This window comes from Pseudorca crassidens, chromosome 10, assembly GCF_039906515.1.
Source record: "Pseudorca crassidens isolate mPseCra1 chromosome 10, mPseCra1.hap1, whole genome shotgun sequence".
Lineage (NCBI taxonomy): Eukaryota > Metazoa > Chordata > Mammalia > Artiodactyla > Delphinidae > Pseudorca > Pseudorca crassidens.
In genome coordinates, this window is record NC_090305.1 from 60,169,636 (window position 1) to 60,194,912 (window position 25,277).

The 25,277-nt window shown below is 40.3% G+C and overlaps 1 protein-coding gene across 4 annotated transcripts in view; it reads right to left on the minus strand.

The window, feature by feature from the left end:
- Window positions 1–6,283: 6,283 nt before the first annotated feature.
- Window positions 6,284–25,277, minus strand: part of ABHD5 (abhydrolase domain containing 5, lysophosphatidic acid acyltransferase) — a 45,925-nt gene continuing 26,931 nt past the window's right edge. For 2 of the 4 annotated variants that reach the window (XM_067753879.1, XM_067753882.1), the window contains 5 exons: window positions 22,844–23,216; window positions 15,466–15,620; window positions 12,628–12,739; window positions 8,227–8,413; window positions 7,283–7,635 (listed from right to left, as the gene is read on the minus strand). In XM_067753879.1, the coding sequence (XP_067609980.1) occupies window positions 7,546–7,635; window positions 8,227–8,413; window positions 12,628–12,739; window positions 15,466–15,620; window positions 22,844–23,216 (917 nt within the window). In that variant the 3' untranslated portion in view covers window positions 7,283–7,545. Of the gene's footprint in view, window positions 7,636–8,226; window positions 8,414–10,272; window positions 11,598–12,627; window positions 12,740–15,465; window positions 15,621–22,843; window positions 23,217–25,277 lie in introns of those variants that run through there. The other 2 variants (XM_067753880.1, XM_067753881.1) reach the window with 2 other exon arrangements.

Here is a 25,277-nt window from a genome sequence, read left to right on the forward strand (position 1 = left end):
TTTCCATTACTCTAGGCGGTGGGTCAAAAAAGATCTTACTCCTATGTTTTCCTCTAAGAGTTTTATAGTGTCCAGTCTTACATTTAGGTCTTTAATCCATTTTGAGTGTATCTTTGTGTATGGTGTTAGGGAGTGTTTGAATTTCATTCTTTTACATATAGTTGTACAGTTTTCCCAGCACCCCTTTTTTTTTAAATCTTTATTGGAGTATAATTGCTTTACAATGTTGTGTTAGTTTCTGCAGTATAACAAAGTGAATCAGCTATATGTATACATGTATCCCCATATCCCCTCCCTCTTGCGTCTCCCTCCCACCCTCCCTATCCCAACCCGTAGATGGACACAAAGCACCGAGCTGATGTCCCTGTGCTATGCGGCTGCTTCTCACTAGCTATCTATTTTACATTTGGTAGTGTATATATGTCCATGCCACTCTCTCACTTTGTCCCAGCTTACCCTTCCCCCTCCCCGTGTCCTCAAGCCCATTCTCTACGTCTGCGTCTTTATTCCTGTCCTGCCCCTAGGTTCTTCAGAACTTTTTTTTTTTTTTAGATTCCATATATATGTTACGGTATTTGATTTTCCCTTTCTGACTTACTTCACTCTGTATGACAGACTCTAGGTCCATCCACCTCACTACCAATAACTCAATTTCATTTCTTCTTATGGCTGAGTAATATTCCATTGTATATATTAGCACCACTTATTGAAGAGACTGTCTTTTCTCCATTGTATAGCCTTCCCTCCTTTGTCACAGATTAGTTGACCATAGGTGCGTCAGTTTATCTCTGGGCTTTCTATCCTGTTCCATTGATCTATGTTTCTGTTTTTGTGCCAGTACCATGTTGTCTTGATTACTGTAGCTTTGTAGTATAGTCTGAAGTCAGGGAGTCTGATTCCTCCAGCTCTGTTTTTTTTTCCCTCAACATTGCTTTGGCTATTCGGGGTCTTTTGTGTCTCCAAATAAGTTTTAAGATTTTTTTGTTCTAGTTCTGTACAAAATGCCATTGCTGATTTGATAGGGATTGCACTGAATCTGTAGATTATTTTGGGTAGTATAGTCATTTTCACAATGTTGATTCCTTCAATCCAAGAACATGGTATATCTCTCCATCTGTTTGTGTCATCCTTGATTTCTTTCATCAGTGTCTTATAGTTTTCTAAGTACAGGTCTTTTACCCCCTTAGGTAGGTTTATTCTTAGGTACTTTATTTTTTTTGTTACAGTGGTGAATGGGATTGTTTCCTTAATTTCTCTTCCTGATCTTTTGTTGTTAGTGTATAGGAATGCCAGAGATTTCTGTGCATTAAGTTTGTATCCTGCAACTTTACCAAATTCATTGATTAGCTCTAGTAGTTTTCTGGTGGCATTTTTAGGATTCTCTATGTATAGTATCATGTCATCTGCAAACAGTGACAGTTTTACTTCTTTTCCAATTTGTATTCCTTTTATTTCTTTTTCTTCTCTGATTGCCATGGCTAGGACTTCCAAAACGATGTTGAATAATACTGGTGAGAGTGGACATCCTTGCCTTGTTCCTGATCTTAGAGGAAATGGTTTCAGTTTTTCACCATTGAGAATGATGTTTGCTGAGGTCTGTTGTATATGGCCTTTATTATGCTGAGGTAGGTTCCTCTATGCCCACTTTCTGGAGAGTTTTTATCATAAATGGGTGTTGAATTTTGTCAAAAGCTTTTTCTGCATCTATTGAGATGATCATATGGTTTTTATTCTTCAATTTGTTAATATGGTGTATCGCATTGATTGATTTGCATATATTGAAGAATCCTTGCGTCCCTGGGATAAATCCCACTTGATCATGGTGCATGATCCTTTTAATGTGTTGTTGGAGTTGTTGGATTCTGTTTGCTAGCATTTTATTGAGGATTTTTGCATCTATGTTCATCAGTGTTATTGGCCTGTTGTTTTCTTTTTTTGTGACATCTTTGTCTGGATTTGGTATCACGGTGATGATGGCCTCCGTAGAATGAGTTTGGGAGTGTTCCTTCCTCTGCAATGTTTTGGAAGAGTTTGAGAAGGATGGGTGTTAGCTCTTCTCTAAATGTTTGACAGAGTTCATCTGTGAAGCCATCTGGTCCTGTACTTTTGTTTGTTAGAAGATTTTTAATCACAGTTTCGATTTCATTACTTGTAACTGGTCTGTTCATATTTTCTATTTCTTCCTGGTTCAGTCTTGGAAGGTTATACCTTTCTAAGAACTTGTCTGCTTCTTCCAGGTTGTTCATTTTATTGGCATAGGGTTGCTTGTAGTAGTCCCTCATGATGCTTCGTGTATCTGCGGTGTCTGTTGTAACTTCTCCTTTTTCATTTCTAATTTTATTGAGTCCTCTCCCTCTTTTTCTTGATGAGTTTGGCTAAAGGTTTATCAATTTTGTTTATCTTCTCAAAGAACCATCTTCTAGTTTTATTGATTTTTGCTATTGTTTTGTTTCTATTTCATTTATTTCTGCTCTGATCTTTATGATTTTTTCTACGTACTTCGGGATTTGTTTGTTCTTTCGCTAGTTCCTTTAGGTGTAAGGTTAGATCGCTTGAGATTTTTCTTGTTTCTTGAGGTAGGACTATACTGCTACAAACTTCCCTTTAGAACTGCTTTTGCTGCATCCCACAGGTTTTGGATCATCGTATTTTTGTTGTAATTTGTCTCTAGGTATTTTTTGATTTCCTCTTTGATTTCTTCAGTGATCTCTTGGTTATTTAGTAATGTATTGTTACTAAATAGGGTGGTTTCCTAATCCTATCAATTCTCTGGCATTTAGTTATGATTCTTAAGTGAAAAACGTTCTCTTATCAGGTTAACCTGGTACACAAAGGAATCAGGATAAATACTTCATTTTTCCAGTTAATTTTCAAAATAGTAAGTTGGTGCCTAATAATCTCCAAAGATGACTAATAGATTTTTTTTAAACTATCATTATGACCTCATAGATTTTTATATATTTCATGTCAATTGTTATTCTTTTTGATGTTCAAATTGTTCCATCTTTGGCCAATGGAAGCCCCCTCTAGTTGACTCCTGGGTCCTTTTGACATGACCTTACTCTGATTGCTTTCTTGCTTTCAGACACAAGATGGTCTAGCCTCATCTTGTCCCTTCCCTGCCCCCTCTAATGGGACAGTCTTGGTGCTAGGGTATGCCTTGCCACTGACTTCTGATTGCTTCTAGGCCTTTTCAGTGGATAAAGCTATGCAACATGTATTTTTTAGGAAAAATAAATCACTGTATTTTGCTGGTACTTCCAACTGAAATATACAATTACAGGGTTTTTACTTAATTTTATTCTTGTATCTCTTCTTTCTTGTACTAAAAATCTTGGCTCTTACTTCCTTTGACAATATTTGCTTTATCATATGTAAATACATAGAGTTTCAAAAGGATAACACCAATATCATTGTTAAAAATAAAAATACTAAATGCAGTTTAAGTTTTCATTGTAGTTCACAGGATATATTCCATTAGGAAAGTGCAGACAAATGCTGGGCTTTAAAGTCGCTTGAAGTAATTGTTCTGTGAGTGGTTACACCACCAATTTGATGGATAGTTAAGTTTTAAGAGTTGATTTTTTAATTATAGAAAACACTGACAGGGTCCCAAAGTAAAAAGTATAAAAGAAGATACAGATCTAGGTGCCATCTCTGGCCAGCTCCCTACCACCACCCCTAAGGGAACTGATTTATTAGTTATTGATGTAATTAAACCTTCCATTTTTCTTTTTTTTTTTTAACATAAGTAAATGCATGCTTGTTTTTTCATTTGTCCCCTCCTTTCTTACACAATCAGGTAGCACAACAAACCTGCTCTTCACTTTCACTTCCTATACTCTGAAGAGGACTCCAGGACAGCATTTTTTTTGGGGGGTGCGGGGGGGAAGGGGCAGGAGTTCAAGATTGTTTTTATTTTCAGAGCCTGCAACAGTTGGTTAGCAATGCCAGCTAAGCTGGTACAATCCGAAGGCCATCCCACCTCCCTTTTCAGGCATTCAACTGGCAGAATCCTCACAAATAAGATTAGAGACCAACTGAGATGTGTCTCCATGTGTGTGTGGTTCTGCAGCCTTCATCCTCTTCCCTCCTGGAGATGCTCCCTCATTTTTTTTTTTAACAGCTGTGCAGTATTCCACTATATGTATGTGCCAGGTTTCTTCCATCAATCCCCTCTAGATGGAGATTTGGGTGGCTTCCACTCTTTGGCTGCTATAAATAGCACTGTAATGAAGATCTTTGTGCATACACCATCACATATTTTTACCAGTACACCTCAGATAGATTTTTAGAAGGGAGCCTGTTGGTTGAGGGATAAACTCATATTTAATTTTGATAGTTATTAACAAATTCCATCCACAGGAATCTGTACTTTCTGGACAGCTTGTTTCCCCACTGTCTCACTAACAGAGTGCACTGTGTAACTTGGACTTTTCACAATCCAACAGGCAAGAAATGGTATCTCAGTAGTTTTAATTTGCATTTCTCTTTATTATGTGTATCCTCATATGTTTAAGAGCTATTTATTTGCAATTTATTTTCTATGAACTGTCTATATCTTATTTATTTGGTTGTACTGGGTCTTAGTTGCAACAGGCGGGCTCCCTTGTTGCGGCTTGCTGGCTACTTAATTGTGGCATGCGAACTCTCAGCTGTGGCACGCATATGGGATCTAGTTCCCTGACCAGGGATTGAACCCGGGCCCCCCGCATTGGGAGCGCGGAGTCTTACCCACTGCGTCAGCAGGGAAGTCCCTGTTTGTATCTTTTTGCCCGTTCTTTCTGGTTCTTTTCAAAGTTTAGAAATTCTTCACATATTAGGGCTATATTATATTAGCCCTTTGTGATAAATGTTGCAAATATTTTTGCCAGTTTATTATTTACTTTTTAACTTTGCTTTTTTTGACCATCCAAATCTCTTTCTTTCAGTTAGATATAAACTCCTCCTTTTATTGCTTCTGGATATTCGGTCATAGGAATGTTTTCCCCACTCTCAGATCATAAAGGAATTCACCTATGTTTTCTTCCAGTTATTTAGAAGGTTTCATTTTTACAGTTGGGTCTCTAATCCATTTGGATTTTATCCTTCTGTACAGTGTGAGAAATGGATTCAATTTTACTGTCTTCCAGGTGTTTAACCACATTTGTCTCCACACCGTTTTTTAAGTCTTTTTCTCCACCAGTAAGATGATTCCTTTATCATATACTAAATTCCTGGACTTTTTCTCAATTTTTTATAGTATGTTATAGTATCTAGTAGTGTTATCCCTCCTTCCTTTATTTTCTGTAAAATAAAGTACATTGTACATAATGTACTGTTGTGGCCTCTCCCACTGCGGAGCACAGGCTCCGGACGCGCAGGCTCAGCAGCCATGGCTCACGGGCCTAGCCACTCCGCGGCATGTGGGATCTTCCTGGACCGGGGCATGAACCCGTGTCCCCTGCATCGGCAGGCAGACTCTCAACCACTGCGCCACCAGGGAAGCCCAGATTTTTTTTTTTAAAGAAAACATTTAGGACCCACTCTATTTTCAGGAATTCAAGGATTGGAACTTTCTGTGTTAGCTCAGTCTTCACAAAATTACATATACAATAGCCCAAGGTAAAATTCACTTTTTAAAAAGAATTATGGCAATATTTTTCAAAGAAACCAAAATTAGTTGTTAGGAAAATAAGTTCCACTTGACACCTGGGTACATCTTTTCCCTGAATCACTTGGCACATCTATGGCTAGAAGCCCCATCTAAGTGAAACTAGTAACCATCTAAGTGAAACTAGTAACTTCCCCCATCTAAGTGAAACTAGTAACTTCCCTCTAAGTTCTGAGACCACGTTTCCTGTGCAGAAACCCTCCTGTACGACTAAAAACTGTCATTCACCCAGCAAAGGAAAATTAAGAGAGACTGGAGAGTGTGTCAAATAAAAACACCAAAAATGACCCAAATTATCTGCACCACTTATAGGTTTGAATCTGGCCATCCAAGATACAAACTAAAAAAGTAAAGCCTACTTTTATTCTCAAGGTAGAGAAATCTGACTTGGCTCTCCTGTTACCTTCTGCACTAACCTAGTCCATCCCACAACTGAGACAAATTGCTCACTGGGAAGCTACTTGTCATGCTTCAGTGAAATGTGCCTATTTTTGGGGCAGGGGAGATATTGTTGAAAACAGAACATTCGTCTTCCTCACAGTTAATCAACAGTGATACAACCTTACATTTCCTAACAACTAAAGATTTCCTAATCATTTTTTAAATGCAACAATCAAAACTATGAAGTCATTATTTGCTCTAGTTCACTGTTTTTATTTACATAACCACCTTTCTCCTAGACAAGCAACATTAAGCAAAACATAAGGCAAAGATGACTTGCTGGTGACCATCCTATTCAACTTTCTTTTGTGGAGGGTCTTCTCAGTAGTAGCCAGTTACCACATGGAGCTTTTTCTCAGTTTCAGAGAAATTTTCCTTGTATTAAAAACAGCAAGAAAGTGCTACACTTGATGGTAGTTACTGTCAAATAGTTCAATCAACCTTACAGAATTTTTGTAATAAAGTATGTAAGTTATTTAATCAACACAAAACTCTTAAAAAAACAAAACAAAAAAACCCCCAAGTACTAGCTAACTTCTGGTGCCATGAGATATAACAGCACCACTGATTTTTATATTTTAGTGGTAAAAATGTAATCCAGTTTTAGCACCCATCTACAAGAATTAGATGAAAATATATGATTTGGCTTACTGGAAGGTAACAGTCTTAATGACCCCTCAGTGAGGAAATCTGTTCCTTCTGCTGCATGCAGGCTCAAAGAAAAGAATAACAGTATTAATGGGGGAAAATAGGATAGACTTTTAGTTAAGGCTTTTCCGTACTTGAAATACTTAAGGATGGATCACATTTAAAACGGTGAACATGGCTTTGCAGCCTTAAATAGAAAACAAAGGAAAATCAGAAAAATCAATGCTAGAAGTCAACTCCCATCTTTTTAACCAAAACCCTGTCTCAACACTCCATTTCAAAAATGAAGTGAAGCATTCTAAGAAAGTGACAAATTTTTACATAAAAACACACCAAATTTTGTTTAACTCTATCAGTTATTAGACATGGTATATATAAGCAAGGAAAATAAGGTGCACCTTTACATTATATAAAATAATGAAGCCAGAAATCACTTTTTAAAATTGGCAGTACAGACTGCAATATAAAAAATACTTGATATAGCAAAGTTAGATAGAAATAAAAATTTCAGTTGAAAAATTACAATATTTCAGTACAGCAGAGGGACAAATAACCTTTTATTAAAGCTACCAGATTTGGAGACTCTTGTACATGTTGATTTTGGAGAAAGGAAAGTCATTCTTCTAGAAGGCACTACCTGGTTTAAATGTGCTAGCAGCTTCATAAAGAAAACATGGGGAAAGTACAGTCAAGAAGACTGCCTGGTTCTCATGTGAGATTCCTTACTCTCTGCATCGCAGACTGCAAATTATTGCTGAGGAACTGTATTACCCATGTGCATTTCCACGTCATCTGCAGTGTGCTCAGTCCACAGTGTCACAGATCTCCTTCACTTTCTGGTTAAAGTCTTCTGGTTGATCTGCATACACATAATGCCCTGCTCCGAGAATGGCCTAGGAAAGGAAAAGCAGTCAGATGGTCAGTGAGTAAAAGCATTTAATAAAACACAATGACACATACAAAGACACTTAGCAATGAAAGTGAGAACAGCTATATATAAAACATAAAAGAAAAAGCAATACTGATCTGCAGTAACTATTATATACTTCATTAAATAAAGGATCTGAGAATAAAGAAAAAATCCAGTGAACCTTACTAAAATTTTCATATGCAAAAATAACATTCTAAATTGACCTCTAACAATAGGGCCAACAGAAACACTGAACAAAGTAAGCATGTGCTGCCTTGGGAGGTGGTCGCAGTGCTATTGGACCTGTCTGTCCCTCTTTCAGTCTCTCCCACTGCGGAGATGCTGTGACTCTAGGACAGACAAGGGCCTAAGAATGGGGATTCGCTGTCTGGACATGAAGATTTGTATGGGTCAAACCCCTGCCCCCGTCACAAGTGACAGCAGGTCTCTGACCAAAGCTGCAGGTATAGCTTAGATGTGAAAGCACAGGGATGACCTGAAATCTCACTGAAAGCAAAGATAATAGAACAGACTTCACCTACAACTATAAGCCAAAAATAAACCACACACTTACTATAGTCTTCACATACGAATGTGGTCGTAATGACTGGATGCTGGTGCCAGAATTGCCATCTATGCAGGATCGGGCGCCATAGATGACCGAGACTGGAATGTCAGGGTGCATTTTACCAATTCGCTGCAGCATTGGTCTCTTTGCCCATCCATAAGGGACAGTCATATTTCTGAACGCAGTCTCACCACTGCGTTCAGAGGGAGAAAGGGAGAAAATCATATGTATGATTCTGGGGGATAAGTATGTATCACACTCCCACCTCTACCGAAACAGACTCATATTTAGCTTCTCCTCCTTTTAAGAAAAACCGCAGCTTACATAGAAAATAATTTACTAGGAAATGTAAGGAAGAAACCCCACAGAAGTTATATGCTTTTGTTAGATAAACAAGGATGCTTTAAACTCTAAAAAAACTCTTAAAAAAAATGATCATCTTCCGAATCAAAACATGCAACCCTAAGTCCCTATCATAAAATCATCAAATTTCCTGTGGGGATAGCTGAAATACGTTTTTTCACTCTAACTTATTTACAAGGGAGCTTTTCCACATGTTCATCGCACCAGCATTTTACCTACAATGGCAAAACCAATACCAAGATAAGAACACATTCAGCTTAAGTATTCTTTGTGTATTGTTTATATTTAAAATTTTCTGCCTGTTATGATGTTTGCCATCTTTAAAAACCTTTCCGGCTGGGGAGAGACAGCCTCCTGGAGCTAGCCAATTCGTAGAGACAGCAAAGGACTCAACTGGGACTGCCTTTATATGCAACTAACCAATCCAGAGCTGCACCTCTTCTGTCTGGCTTGCACATCCCCGGAGGCAATGTTCCTCTGCCTTAATCAGCCCAGGGCCAGGTGCCAGACAACTAGAAACCACCCCTATATCTTAGTGCCCACTGAAATTATTCAACTAGCGAATCCTACACTGCCTACCCTGCGCTGCCTTGCCTCTCCTGCAGAACCCAGTAAAGGCTCCTGCCTGGACTTTCCCTCACTCCTGTCTTCTGCCACCTGACCAAAATCTGGTGCATCCCCCCGACCCTTCAAAGCATTCAGTGACCCCCTCTCTAGGACCTGTGAGTATACTAAACTTTGTTTTCTTGAGCCTGTCCTATGTCTTCTCTCATGGCCACAGCTGACTGACCGTCACATAAAATACAGAACATTTGGCAAACTCCTAGGACAGATCCATTCTGCCGTCATTTCTCTTCTTTCCTTGTACTAGGTGTGCTTCTGAACGGCCGTTTATGAATTCAAGTTCCACCACAAGAAAGGCAACAAACTAGGATTACACAGGCACACGTAATCATGGAATGTGAGTAGGTGAAGAACAAACCACTAAGACCATGCAGGAAAACAGATGATGTCCCTGGAACAGGCCACTAAAAATTGCTGAAACAAGTCAATGAAGTGTGTAGACCTAAACCATCAGACCCAACTGCCTGGTGAGTCACAAAACATCAAACCCTTGGGGGACCCCCAAACCTCTCCAGCCTCCCTCACCTTTGGCAGAGAACCTCTAACCTACTTTATTAAAAAGACTGAGGCTACAGCTATACCTCAAGTGCTCTCAAGGCCTCAATTTTTTTAATAAAGTAGGTGTACATATTCTCTGACAGAAGTGAGACAGGAACAACAACAAAAAAAAAGTGAAGGAGGCTGTCTCTGCATCTCACCTCTCAGCCTTTCACCCAAGTTTCAGTCTTAGCAAGGATGAGGTACCACTTTTATATTTTAAAGTATGGTCTATGGCTAGAATCATCTGAAGCATTTGTTAAAGATGCAGCCCAGAACTGCTGAATTAGTCTTAGAGACAGAGTTCAGGTACCACTTTCTTTTTTTTTTTTAATATTCAATGGTCTTCACTACAATTATTATTTTTTTTACATCTTTATTGGAGTATAATTGCTTTACAATGTTGTGTTAATTTCTGCTGTACAACAAAGTGAATCAGCTATACGCATACATATATCCCCATATCCCCTCCTTCTTGTGTCTCCCTCCCACCCTCCCTATCCCACCCCTCTAGGTGGTCACAAAGCACGAGCTGATCTCCCTGTGCTATGTGGCTGCTTCCCACTAGCTATCTATTTTACATTGGGTAGTGTATATAAGTCAATGCTACTCTCTCACTTCGTCCCAGCTTACCCCTCCCCCTCCCCGTGTCCTCAAGTCCATTCTCTATGTCTGTGTCTTTATTCCTGTCCTGCTCCTAGGTTCATCAGAACCATTTTTTTTAGATTCCATATATATGTGTTAGCATACGGTATTTGTTTTCCTCTTTCTGACTTACTTCACTCTGTATGACAGACTCTAGGTCCATCCACCTCACTACAAATAACTCAATTTCATTTCTTTTTAAGGCTGAGTAATATTCCATTGTATATATGTGCCACATCTTCTTTATCCATTCATCTGTCGATGGATACTTAGGTTGCTTCCATGTCTTGGCTATTATAAATAGTGCTGCAGTGAACATTGTGGTACATGACTCTTTTTGAATTATGGTTTTCTCAGGGTTATATGTCCAGTAGTGAGATTGCTGGGTCATATGGTAGTTCTATTTTTGGTTTTTTAAGGAACCTCCATACTGTTCTCCAAAGTGGCTGTACCAATTCACATTCCCACCAACAGTGCGAGAGGGTTCCCTTTTCTCCACACCCTCTCCAGCATTTATTGTTTGTAGATTTTTTGATGATGGCCATTCTGACTGGTGTGAGGTGATACCCTCAGTGTAGTTTTGATTTGCATTTCTCTAATGATTAGTGATGTTGAGCATCCTTTCATGTGTTTGTGGGCAACCTGTGTATCTTCTTTGGAGAAATGTCTATTTAGGTCTTCCGCCCAGTTTTGGATTGGGTTGTTTTTTTGATATTGAGCTGCATGAGCTTCTTGTATATTTTGGAGATTAATCCTGTGTCCATTGATTCGTTTGCAAATATTTTCTCCCATTCCGAGGGTTGCCTTTTCATCTTGTTTATGGTTTCCTTTGCTGAGGCACCACATTTTTGACAAACGCCTCCAATAATTCTGGTACAGAACCCAGCACAAGAACTGGAGCTCTCATCGTTATACTCCATTCTTGATCCTCTCCCTAATGACTGTAGGCTCTGTCTTCCAGGATCCTCCCAGCTCGTCAAGACTTTCAGGCTCTGTTTTCTCTACCAGTGCCTTGTACACAACATCCACAAGTAATTTAAAAAAAAAAGAAAAAGAAATACCTTTGCTTGGCCCTCTTGCTCCCTCTACTATGCTCTCTCTCATAATCACTGTCAAAATTCACGCAGACTCCCCTTCCCCTCGACCCTCACTTACTCCTCACCGCTGCAGCAGTGTTTCTCATGCTGACACACAGACTTGAAGAAGTGCTGAGTAAAAGAAGGGTGCAATCAGCAAATGAACTTGAAAATGCTGCCTAGTATCTCCCACGCACCTGGGAGATTCAAAACCCTTCGGCTTGGGCTTTCCTGGTAGCACAGTGGTTAAGAATCCGCCTGCCAATGCAGGGGACACAGGTTCTAGCCCTGGTCTGGGAAGATCCCACATGCCGCGGAGCAACTAAGCCTGTGTGCCACAACTACTGAGCCTGCACTCTAGAGCCCACAAGCTACAACTACTGAAGCCCGCGAGCCTAGAGCCCGTGCTCCACAACAAGAGAGGCTGCCGCAATGAGAGGCCCATGCACCACAACGAGGAGTAGCCCCCGCTCGCAACTAGAGAAAGCCCGCATGCAGCAATGAAGACCCAACACAACTGAAAATAAAAAACAAACCAACAACAACAAAAAACCTTTGGCTTAAAAAAGGGTTCTAAGAAGATCCATGGTACAGAAAACCATTCTTGTTTAACCCAGAACTCCTTTTTTGTAGAACATTCATACTCATTTGGGAATGCTGCTTTATTTGAAATTCTTCTTTCTCTCTCAACTCTGACCACCTTAACAAGATGCCCAAGGCCAAGACTTCCCTCAACTATCCACAGGCACCTTAGGGGAAGAAAGTTTGTCTGGCTTTTGTTTTTGTTTTTGTTTTGCGGTACACGGGCCTCTCACTGTTGTGGCCTCTCCCGTTGCGGAGCACAGGCTCCGGACACGCAGGCTCCGTGGCATGTGGGATCTTCCCCAACCGGGGCACGAACCCGTGTTCCCTGCATCGGCAGGCAGATTCTCAACCACTGTGCCCTGTCTGGCTTCTTAATCTCTCATCAGAATCCAGTACAATGTTTTACATAGTAGGTGCTCCATGAATAGATGAGTAAATTAAGAAGTGTTAGTCATTTAACTACTTGTCCTTTTAAATTTAGTCATTTACATACTGATAAAAATCTCCTGGACTCTTCATATATTTTCAAAAAATAAAAGTCTAAAACACAAACACAGTAAATTTAGATAAACCTTACCTCGGAGTCTGGACATTACAGTGGTAAATGTATTCTGTCACAGTATCATCTGCAAACATTGAAGAATACTTCCGTTTGAAATCAGGCCTTAAACGCTGTACTAGACTTAAACCTATTTAATAGAAAACAAACATTTTAAATTATATGTATGTTTTAAATTATAATTTAATTTATATACAAATATAGAAGAGTTTAGTGTTTGCTTCTATAATGAGCACTACATGCTACATTACACATGTATTCAAATATGTATTTTAAGTGGAAAAAAGCACATATCCTAGAAACTGCTCTCCTCAAGTTCCCTAAGGAAAGATTAAAATAAGAATAAAAGTCTGTCATATGCTGACTTACTAATATGCTTTAGGAGCTCAAAAACAGTTGCCTAAGACTTGTTTTTGTAGGAAAATAAATTGTATTAAACAAGGGAGGTGAATAGGACAGCTCATACATAAAATTAACTTAATAATTTGTATTTCTTCCACAATTACAACACATTAGCATCTATATGAAGTGAATTGGTATATAAATATTTCTTGGGAAAATTAATTCAGAGTTTCTGCTTGGGACACTAGCAGAAGTCCCCGCTAAGTCCATCCACAGTGGCTCTCACGGTCCCACCCCTGAGGTGAGAGGCAGGGGCAAGGCCCCCAAAGCAAAGAGGATGAAGAGCAGGAACTTTTGTCTGGTTACTGTTTTCCCTCGGGGACCCAGGGACTGGCCGGTTTCCCTCTCTGCTATCACTGCCCAATACTCTAGCAAGATCTTACTTCTTCACTGGCCCTGCCTTCCCATCTCTGAAGGAATTACTCAGCTCCACCAAGAATTCTCATGATGCAGTGGACATTCTGCATCACCCTCACCACCATGTGCAGACAACAATGGGAGGCAGAGGACATGGCTTTAAAGGGCCCCTCCTAGGCTTCCTCCCTCCCCCATCATTATCTCCTAACTTCTTTTTATGCTTTACTTTTCCCATAATTGCTACCTGTGTAACTGTGATCAAGCAAAATCCACTTACATGTCAGGACTATAAAGCTCTTAAGCAGCTCATCAAAGGAGGACCAGGCACCTAAGAAGGCGTGGCTCTATGGGGGCGGCGGTGAAAAGAGGCTACCTACAGGAGTACTGAGGGCATGTAGTGTGGTCACCAATTCAGCCCCTGTGCCCTCTTCTCATTGCTGCAGTCCCGCTGCTCTCCCAAAGGGATGGCACTCAGGCAAGGGCAGGGCAGGCCTGGACAGGGGGCAGCAGAATCTAGTCACCTATGCAGCAGGTATTGCCTCACCCTCACCCACCCGCCACACCGCTATTCTTTTCTTGCTAAGAGAACCTGACTTTTGTGTATCATTTAGGCAGCAACGTTCCCAGGAAAGCAGGCCCCTCGCTCCAGCCCCTGGGAACAAATGATGATTGATCAGTCATAGAAATTTCTTCTTCTTTGCTAATGGAAGAACTAGGGGTGGGCAGAGACATAAGGGGAAGTCTGCTGGGGCTCCCAGGGAAGACGTCCTTCCCTGACAAAGAGCATCATGCTTTCCTTTCTTCTTGTTCGGAGAGCCTGTGAGATCATGCTTCCTGTCCTAGCAACCACTGAGGTAAAAGGTCAAGAGAATCACATACACAGACCCAAACCCTAACATCGAGGAGCTAGCTTTGGGAACAAATGCTAAAACCACCTGCTTCCAGACTGCTTGTTAAGGAAATAATAAAAGGCCTTCTGGTTTAAACCGCTGAGGTCTTCAGTCCCTTTCAGCCAAAAGCCCTCTTAACTGACACAAGCTGTAAGAGGGAAAGGCAGAGGTCCAGACCATCACCATCTGTGACAACGAGGGAAGGAAATTCCCTTGGCTGTGAGGCTGAGACAGAAGAGCTGAGGGTCAAATAACTTAAATCAGAGACTAAACTCAAAATATGACCAGAAACACAGATCAGGAGTCCCCCAAATCTCTGTGAGAAAGGATGACTTTTATCTTCTTAACACTCTGACATTACAGGGCAAGAAAGGAATCTGAGTAATGATACCTGTTATCCCACGTTTATCGGTCAGGTCAGGCTTTGCGACCTGTCAGCTGGACATCACTAACTGGCCAAAGGCTCCTCAACAGGTCACTGGGGCTAGCAGATAAACTCCCATGCCTGGGGCTAGCAGGTAAACTTCCCCAAGACACTACTTGCTTGGCTTTTTTCAGAATGTTCAAGGTCACCTAACCTCATCCTTAGCATTTCCCACCTCTTCTGCTTGCTAATTATCTGTAATGTTTACAATATAAAGACCCTTTTAAAAAAAATAAATTTATTTATTTTATTTTTGGCTGCGTTGGGTCTTCATTGCTGCGCACGGGCTTTTCTCTAGTTGCGGTGAGTGGGGGTTACTCTTCGTTGCCGTGTGCGGGCTTCTCACTGTGGCGGCTTCTCTTGTTGCGGAGCACGGGCTCTAGGCGCACAGGCTTCAGTAGTTGTGGCACGCAGGTTCAGCAGTTGTGGCTCATGGGCTCTGGAGCGCAGCCTCCATAGTTGTGGAGCACAGGCTCAGTTGCTGTGGCATGTGGGATCTTTCTGGACCAGGGCTTGAACCTGTGTGCCCTGCATTGGCAGGCATATTCTTAACCACTGTGCCACCAGGGAAGCCCTGAAGACTCCTTTTTAAGGAGAGGAGCCTGGTTTCATTCACCTTTATGCATGGACTGGTACTTTTTAGAGGAGGAGGAGAAAAAGTAAGGTTCAGTTTTTTTGTTTGTTTTTAAGATTTTAACTAACAATGGTGATCAGCAAATACTCCTCTATTGCTATGTATAAACATTTTGCTTTCCTAGGATACAGATACAAGCAAGCACTCACCAAAGGGTCCTGCAATCCTGAGGCTGGCTAAAGGGTTAAAGGGAGTCAATGCTGCTCCCAAGGCTCTGATCCAAATTGGAATTGGTCTCTCTTCATCAGCAAGGTGTGGTCGCTCAGGAAAACCCCAAGGCTCCACTAAAATGAGATGACTAACCCTGCATGGGAAAGAACAGACTTCAGATCATTTGGCAAATTCACCCTAGGACTATAAAGAAATTACACGATTTATAAAGTAAAAATAGAATGAACTTCCTTCGAAAACCTTGCGTTAAAGAAAAAACTAATGACTGAACAGGTTACATCATGCTCTTATTATGCATAAATCGATGAGATTTGGTAGGATTTGAGAGTTGTTATGGTAGAAAGAGGGCTTCATTTTTAATCTTTCTAAATGTGGAAAGTAACGGATGTGTGAAAGGGTATATGATAACTGTGGTTATTCTTGAGAAACAAGAAAAGACAGCATTTGTTGTTGTTTAAGCTACACTCTGGCAGGTGATATAGATCACTGACCATTCAGAAAAATCCAATGGTTCCACGTATCTCATGGCTGACACTGCAGAAATGACTGGAGATTAATATTACACTCATAAAATGGCTTCGGACACCAACAATAGTTATCTCCTATGAACCAAATCTTTCTAAAAATTTATGAGGCATTAGCACTTTAGGTGGATTCAAAAGGACTTCGAATGAACGTTTGACAAACATGAAGATAATGTAACAATATGGGCTGAAATTATACCCTTAGTTTGGGATTTCAGTTTGGTGAACAGGAACACATTTACCCTATGCATAACATCATGATATACTGGCATTAGATTCTGTTCCTAATCCTTTCCTAATTTTCTTCTTTACTTCAAAGAGACAGAAAAGCTTCATTCCAAACTCATATAAAAATTGTTTCATGTCACTAACAGTTTTAATTTTTCCATCTTAGGAAGCATCTTTCTGATGAGGGAAAACCAGAACCATGTCCTTGTGATTGTATCACGGTATAACACATCATAAAGATCTTCAACAAAACATAAATGTCCTGACACAAAACGATATTCAACTGTAGCCAAAACAGTCAACAAATGGCAGCAAAAATCTCCCAAGGGTGAACCGACACTGATTCCGTGTCGGTCATAATCGAAATAGAAAGGTAAAAAAAACAGAACATGGGAACAGACAGCTATTATTTTCCCAATATAAGAAGTTTTCTTATTTTTGTCAGTACAGATAAGGATGAGTTAGTAATGAATCCTTTGCTCTGACTGCATTTTCTCAAACAGAAAGCTTCAGAGCACAGACCCAGAGCACAGAGCTCCAAGGACCCTTGGAGAATACTCAGCCCAATCTTTCATCTCATCAGATGAGAAGAAAGCTGAGATGTACTATGTGACTCACTCCAGAACCTAAAGCTAGTCAATGCAGAACTAGGGCTATGACCCTTATTTCCCAACCCCAGTGTACTAACAGATGCCAACAAGCCATCGGGCAGAAGGCTCTCTTTCCTAAGAATAGGCCAAGCAACATAAGCTAAACAGATTAGTAAAGGTAGGGCTTAACTCTTATCAACTCTAGGCCAGTCCTAACACTATACTCTAAATCTCATAGCATCCAGAAGATCTGTAGAATGTAACTATGAATCTGTGTGAAGGTATGTCAAATGTGAGATTTCCATATACTTAGAGTGACATCACTGCTTAAAAGTTTTATGAGACTATTTTCTAATAGTGTATGGAAATGGAGGTGAAAGTGAATTTTTTTAAAAAAAGTTATCTCTCATATTCTGACTGCCTCCTAAATTCCTATGACAGCCCACAGTGAGATTTGAGGGTTGGGGAGGGGGACACATGCCAGAGGTCTGAGTGGAATTAATGAAACAGCCACCTAGTTGAAAGCAGCAAAGATTCATTTCGGGGAAATAGCTGGTATTATTCACTACTGACTTACCTAAAGAGAAAAACGAACTCTTTATTAAAACATACTCTACAGGAAAAGATGATTAAATTTTCTTACAAACTTGTTATGGGATTTTGCCCAGTCTGCTCTGAGCTCTTACTGACCTGCTAACCCAAGAAGGGGCAGGACAAAGGAAACTTGAGGGAGGAAAGTCTCACCTATCTCTAGTTAACTGATGGTATTGTTTTTGCCTTAGTTTTGGCTTGCCTTGTTTAGTATGGATCTATGAGATTTTAACAGGTTACACAGAGTATATATACAGGAGCAGATAACATTTTTTTTCTTTTTGAAATGGAGTAAATTGCCCCAACTCTTGTTTGATCCTATGCCTTCAGCCTAGCACATGGTAGATGCTCAGTAAACATTTGGAATATTGTGCTTTTCCAGTTTCCTTTTGATCCTTATCTATAATGATGTACAAATTTTATAAAGTATAACCAGAGTAAGCATAGGAGTTAGTCCAGTCTGAATTTTTCTGGTCCCCTGGATGACATTAGAACACCACTCTTATTTCTCATATTAATCTTGCAGGTCATTACTCATTAGTGGGTAGTAAAATCCACTTACAGAGTCAGAGCCAGTCTGTTTTTTAATAAAATTGTATAATTTGGAATAGAAAAATGTATCATATAACAAAACTTTTGTTTCAGACACACATATAATCATTACTGAGGGTTGTAGTCAAAAAAGTTGGAAAACAATTTTTTAAAAGCTCTGCAACAACGTCTAAACTGTAGTTATATATCATCTGCCTCCACTTGCAAAAAACCTCAGAAATTAACTGTTGCTTATTTTTGGTTGTAAGGATTTTAAATGCAAGACCATGCAAAGCACTTAGGCTGGCGGCTCTCAAATAACAAATACCCAGTAAATGCTAGCTAGTTATAGTAGCAAATACAGGAAGATTACTAGAGAATAATTCATTCTAGAAGCATGGGAAGACAGTGGCTGGGACCATGTAAGGAATGAGTAATTTAACTTTTTTTATTCTTCAGAAAAGCTTTATCACAGGCTTTGGCTCACACTCCTTATAATCCTGCACCAGACCAAGTTCCCAGGCTATCTTCTCACCTGCTTCTCTAGTAAGAAGATTATCTCCTCATTTGCTAGGCGCTATTTAGTTTTAATGTATATCCAAACTCATATACTAATCCAGACTCGACCCTCTAATATCCCATAGAGGATAGCCTGATGGGATTGTTAGTTCACATCTAGGCTTAAGGAACGGGTCTAGCCAGACAGCATGTGAGTCATCCTATCAGACATCTTTATCAAGAATCAGAGGCTAGGGACCTCCCTGGTGATGCAGTGGTTAAGAATCCACCTGCCAATGCAGGGGACACAGGTTCAAGCCCTGGAAGCCCGGGAAGATTCCACATGCCACGGAGCAACTGAGCCTGTGCACCACAACTACTGAGTCTGCACTCTAGAGCCCGCGAGCCCCAACTACTGAGACCTCATGCCACAACTACTGAAGCCCAAGTGCCTAGAGCCCGTGCTCCACAACAAGAGAAGCCACTGCAATGAGAAGCCCACGCACCACAATGAAGAGTAGCCCCCACTCTCCACAACTAGAGAAAGCCTGCGCACAGCAATGAAGACCCCCTCCCCTAAAAAAAAGAAAGAGAAAAAAATAAAGAATCAGAGGCTAATGCAAACTACAGGAAAAACAAAGAACCAGCAAAGCAGGAACACAAGAAGAGCTCATCAGTATAGAAACATAATGAAGCATTCTTCTCCAGGTTAGTCATTACAGTAGGTCTTGAGTTTGAAGATGGTGAGCAGATTACAGCCTACAGGGCAAAGAGGTAGGTTAACACCTGCTCCAACATTCTGGGACAGCTGAGTCTAAATGCTAACAAGTCTATGGAAACCTGACTTTCACAAGACTTAAAGTCAGCTACCAGCCAGAAATAATACAACAGGAATGACCAGACCCAGAACCAAAATGTACAAAGGAGTTTACAGGACCTACTAAGGAACAAGGAAAAGGACCAGAAAGAACTCGAGTCAGTGCACAAATGAGGCATTCTCAAAAAGAAGTTAGCCCCAGATAGTTCCCATTGGTTCCAAGCCACTGAGGGGAGGATGGGGCACAGAACAATAAACTTAAATACCTCTAACTTCGAGTCAAGTAGAACAGTCTTTCTTCTCAAGACAGGCTGATAAGAAATACTCAGCCCAGCTCCACATAGTCTGGAGACAGGAGACAGAGCCAGGCAAGGTCAAAAGCAAGATGATTTGAAAACCTTTTAGTGGAGAAGACCAGTTGTAACCTATACTCTTGTGACTTGGAATGGATCTCTTTGCTAAACACTTTCTAAGTTAATAAAAGTTTTCATAGTGTCCTTTTCCTTAGTTTATAACAAATACCTATAAAATACAGATAGTCTCTGTATGGGATCCTGAACAGCAGGGGCCAGAATGAAAAGGAAAATGAAAAGGAAACACTGAGTACACAGATGAAAGAAAGGAGACGGTATCTTTGGCTATTGTTGCTGGTTTCCTCTATTCCCTTTGTTCCCCCCTTAAGGTGATCAGACACTGCTTGATGAAGAAGATTTTACAGAGTGGCAGCCCAAGACACCTCACACAGTGGTCCTGTTTAATTAATGCAGCACATTAATCTACAAGTAAAATTACAGAAAACATCTCTAATTATCACACATCACGGTAAGAGAACGGGGATGAACTAAGGTCATTTTAGCGGAAGGAACGTGAGGTTTGTGCCTCCATTTGGAGTTATCCATTCATCAGTTCATAACTTCTCTGCCCACCAACCACACAGCCTTTCCAGAATGGCCCAGATGTCCCCCTAGAACAGGGCCTTTGCAATTTTTGTCCCTACTACCTAGAATGCTCTCCTGCTACATCCCTTTGAGACCTCCGCCTCAGCTCGAATTACACTTCTTTAGGATACCATAATGGACCTGAGACTGGGTCAGATATTCATCAAGATTTCTCACAGCTGTCATGCTACTCATGTGGTTATTTGTGTCTTTTCCCCCAATGCACTGTAAGCCTTACAAGCACACAAAGTCACTCAACATTATTTTAACAGAACCAACCTGTTTATTTCAATGAAGGACTCATCCAGGTACTTTTACATAAAGAATCACAATTGCTGAATACTCAGTTTTTAATCAATATCAAGAATCTGGGGAAAATATGGGATCACTGCCACAAGTTAGGCTATAGAACAACTTTTATGGACAGAGGCACTCTGCTGCTCATAGAGATGAAGCACACAGGTTGACCTAATGTACCAAAAATTGGAAAAAATTAGTTTTTATTTATTTTCTATTATTAGAATCATTCCTAAACAAGTACATTAAACTAGGCATTTTCACACTTCTCCTCAAACTGTCCTATAAAAATAAACAAAGAATGAAAGAATGGGGCTGCCCATAAAAGATTAAGGGCAGAAATAGGTATGGATTGGGACATAAGTCCCAACAAGTAAAAAAAAGTGTTGTCTTTGTGGTTTTTTCCTCCATGCATAGGAACAATAGAAATTAAAGAGCTGTGGTTTTACTTAGGAGAAAAAAAAAGTACAGATTATATCTATCATACCTGAGGAGGCAAAGAAAAAAGTCATATTCTCAAAGTCCACTTGAGAAAAAAGAGAGAAAGAGAGATAAGAAAAGAAGCATAGTGAGTGAAGGAAATTAACTGAACCTCATCTGGTCTCTATTAGACCATTTTTTCCCCTCCTCTCACCCCACCCCACCAAAATCTTTCTGAAACTCAAAGATTTAATCTCATGACAGCATAATAAAAATGGTCCTTGTAGGGGAGGCTATGCATGTGTAGGAACAAGGATTACATGGGAAATCTCTGTACCTCCCTCTCAAACAGCTCTAAAAAAAGTTTTTTAAAAAGGTACCTGGATCAAGTTAAAGTTGGATAAGTGACATTTAGAGTAGGTAGTTACTTACAGTATACAACAGACCACTCCGCTGCACCAGAGAAAATATGTGTATGCCACCAAGCAGCTTTTCTGGCTCAGGTAAAACCTCTCAGATCACACAGATGGCGACCCTGACAACCACCCAACTGCTTAGTAGGAGTGCAACTTGAAGAAACAGCTAATGCTAAATCTCACTCACTATGAGGCTTGCTATAATTATGAACACTTACACTGGTAACAGTCAATTGTGTTTAACTACATTTGGATCTGTGAGTCTGCTGAACTGTTCTATTAACCATAACATCTGATCTTCTATGGAAATCTAGATGAATTTGCTTAGTCAGGATCAAGCAGAAAAAGTTTCTGTAAGGTAAGAAATTAACACAAATGGGGACCATTACGGAGCAGTGAGGACGTCTGCAGCAAAGGAAATGATGTCTCTATAAGAACAGAGACATTCTTATTTATTGATCTCTTTCTTCTCCGGTAAAAGAGAAGTGCTCCAAGGAAAGCCATCCCGAAAAGCAACATAGGAAAAAAGCTAGGGGGAAGGAGAACCCTAGAGGTTAACTGCCACCTTCCTATACTGTGTGCTACACTGTGGTATCATCTGGTCTATACTTACTAATCATACAAAATATGATTTTGTGACCTCCCCCCAGATTAGCAACATAAATAATAGGAAATAGCATAAGAAAATAAGGTAAAGAAAGGAAGAGAGGGCTTCCCTGGTGGCGCAGTGGTTGAGAGTCCGCCTGCCGAAGCAGAGGACACGGGTTCGTGCCCCGGTCTGGGAAGATCCCACATGCCGCGGAGCGGCTGGGCCCGTGAGCCATGGCCGCTGAGCCTGCGCGTCCGGAGCCTGTGCCACAGCAGTGAGAGGCCCGCATACCGCAAAAAAAAAAAAAAAAGAAAGAAAGGAAGGAAGAGATGTTACAAAGATTCTGAAGTAAACACTCATTAATTCAATGACTCAGAAAAAAATTCTATGGCAATAAAGGTTAGGGCACAGTATAATAATAAAAAAAAGCCAGAAGATATTCTATGCAGGTGTATTTTCTGTAGCTTAGAGATGTGGAAACTAAAATTTAGAGATTAAGTGATTTGCTCTAAGCCATAAAGATAGCACTAGCACCTACGTCTTCTAATTTCTAACCTCTGGTTTTCTATTGCAGCTTACTAAAACCTGGAAAAGGTTAGGAAAAGCCTGCTGGATCCATAGGCCTAATGATAATAATAACTGTAAACAATAACAACAGTTTTTACTCGTGGCTTAAATTGTGTACATTCTAACAAATAGAAAGTCCTTTCACAAGCCTCCTACCAATGTGTAGCATATGTAACAGGAAAACCTGGCAACACTATTTCTGCTACTAAATTGGCCATCAGTTGTGGCTATTTAGTCTACAGGGTCCTTTAAGACAATGTCTGTCTTATAAGGTTCAGACACCAACAACCACCAAAGAGGGGAACTGGAAACCAGTGCTTGGGTGCCTCTCTTTTGTCACCATCACTTACCTTGATGGGTACTTCAGTGAGTAGGCAGCACCCAGGAACCCACCCAGGTTGTGTCCAAGCAAAATCATTTTGTCCAATCCTAATGCACATCTCCACTCTTCAATGGATTCCACAAACTGATTCTCTACTTCTTCTGCATCACTGTCAAATCTGGGTCTGCTACTTCGTCCAAAGCCCAGCAGGTCAAAAGCATAGACAGGTCTATTGGTGCAAAGATCTCCAAAATTCAGTGCCCAGAGTCCAAGACCTCCTCCAAAACCATGGAGGAGGACAAGTGGAGTCTTATTTGAAATATTATGAGAAAGCTTCAGTGTCCATATTTTATTTCCATTAGATATACGAACAGGTCCTTTTTTGTATGTGCAGGGGACACCTAATGGAAACATAAAAGAGAAATTCTGCTTAGTGTCACTACTTCTGAGAAGGGGAGTATTCTCAGAGCAATCAGAAATTAATAATCTAGAAACCATCTGGTATTCATTTATATAAGTTTAGCCTTTATTATATCAGCCCTAAAAAAAAAAGTGCACATTTTATTGAAGCAATTCTTTTTTTCATTTTATTTATTTGTTTGTTTGTTTACTTCTTCATTGTGGTGCACAGGCTTCTGATTGCAGTGGCTTCTCTTGCTGCAGAGCACGGGCTCTAGGTGAGCGGGCTTCAGTAGTTGTGGCATGCAGGCTCAGTAGTTGCGGCTCGCAGGCTCTAGGGTGCAGGCTCAGTAGTTGTGGTGCACACACTGAGTTGCTCCACAGCACGTGGGAGCTTCCCGGACCAGGACTCAAACCCATGTCCCCTGCACTGGCAGGCGGATTCTTAACCACTGCACCACCAGGGAAGTCCCAAAGCAAGTATTTCTTAATTACCATATTTTACATCTTGGTGGTAAGATCTATCTCAGACAAGTCTCAAGCAACTGTGGCCTAGGTTTTCTGGCAAGTCATGTCAGCTCTTTGGACTTCTTTCCATATCTATCAGTTGAGGGTACTGGAGTGGAACTTAGTGGCTGCTGAATCCATTATTTTAAAGTCTCTAGCTTTACAGACAATAGAATACTACCTTGTATGTGTAGAACACTTGAAGATTAAGCATTGAACATTGAACTCAGACTCAAAAGAAACATTTTTCCCTAAAACATCATCATGAATTTAGGGAAGAATTAACATGTATTAAACACATAACTGAAATCTTAAGTCATCATAATGTTTAGTAGAAAAAGATGGCAGGAACTCCTCAGCATGAGGTGCCAGGTAGTCTGAGTTCGTATCCAACAATCTCTCTAGAGAAAGCAAATAATCACAGTTTTGTAGATAAAAAATCTTTCTTGCCCTCAATGCTACAGGACTAAATACTTTAAATCTCCCCCAAAACTGACTAAAGATGAAACTTATTTGAAATTCTTTTACATTAAATTATCAACTGAATAGCTACACTTAAGATATATCTTAATTATTTGTGCATAAACATCTGCAGTGGACAAACACGGAGAACCGGGAGTTTCTGCCCTTTAACCAAATAATCTCCAGTTTTGTACCCACATAGTGGTAGAGGGAAAACCCAGCATTTGCTCAGAATATTAACAGAGCCCAGAGTGAGTGGAAATGACACCAGTTTAGAAAAGGAGGTGATCCGGTACTAGTGCCAAGCCAAACCACATTCTGAACATAGATGTCTGCACATTCCCATAAAAACGATCTGTGACCTCTATGAGAGAGCTCACCCCACTGTATTAGCTGCTTGCTTCTATGTCTGATATTAAAGCAGGGGCCAATTCTCACTCCTATTTGCATCCCTAGAACCCAGCAGTAGGAAATCAGTATGTCTGTTAAACACATGAATTGAGTATCTAGCACCCTTTTTTTTTATCTCTTGACAAGAATTTTTTCTTTTAGTAAATCACAATGACAACTTTGCCAGCTTTGTAGAGAACAAGATTACCCAACCATACAGAGCAGAAATCCATTTGCATGTTAAAAATCCATATAAGATGGCTAATTGTCCCCTTCTTTGGATATATCCAGTTATGGTCACTTACTCCTGAATCATTCAAATGCACAAACAAAATTCATTTGTGGCAGAGAGTATGAAAAACAGGTGTGGACAAGTATATGCACAAATATACATAATAATCATGTATGTGCACTGCACCACTTAAGCTCTTCCTCTAAACAAAATTTCACAGTAAACACCTTTACTTGAAAGTATACCCACAGATATCTGGGAACACTCTGACAGTGCAAGTGTGGGTAAATTTCAATGCTCACAAGAAACAAAAAAGATAAAGGTTTCCACACTACTATAAATGTAGACATAAAGAATCCTAGAATACTAGACTAAGGATCACCCCGCCCACTCCTCTTATGGGCAAAAACTAGGAAGGTGAGAGAAGGAACTTGCCCAAGACGCTGTAACCCCTGGACTGCAGCCCTGGCCC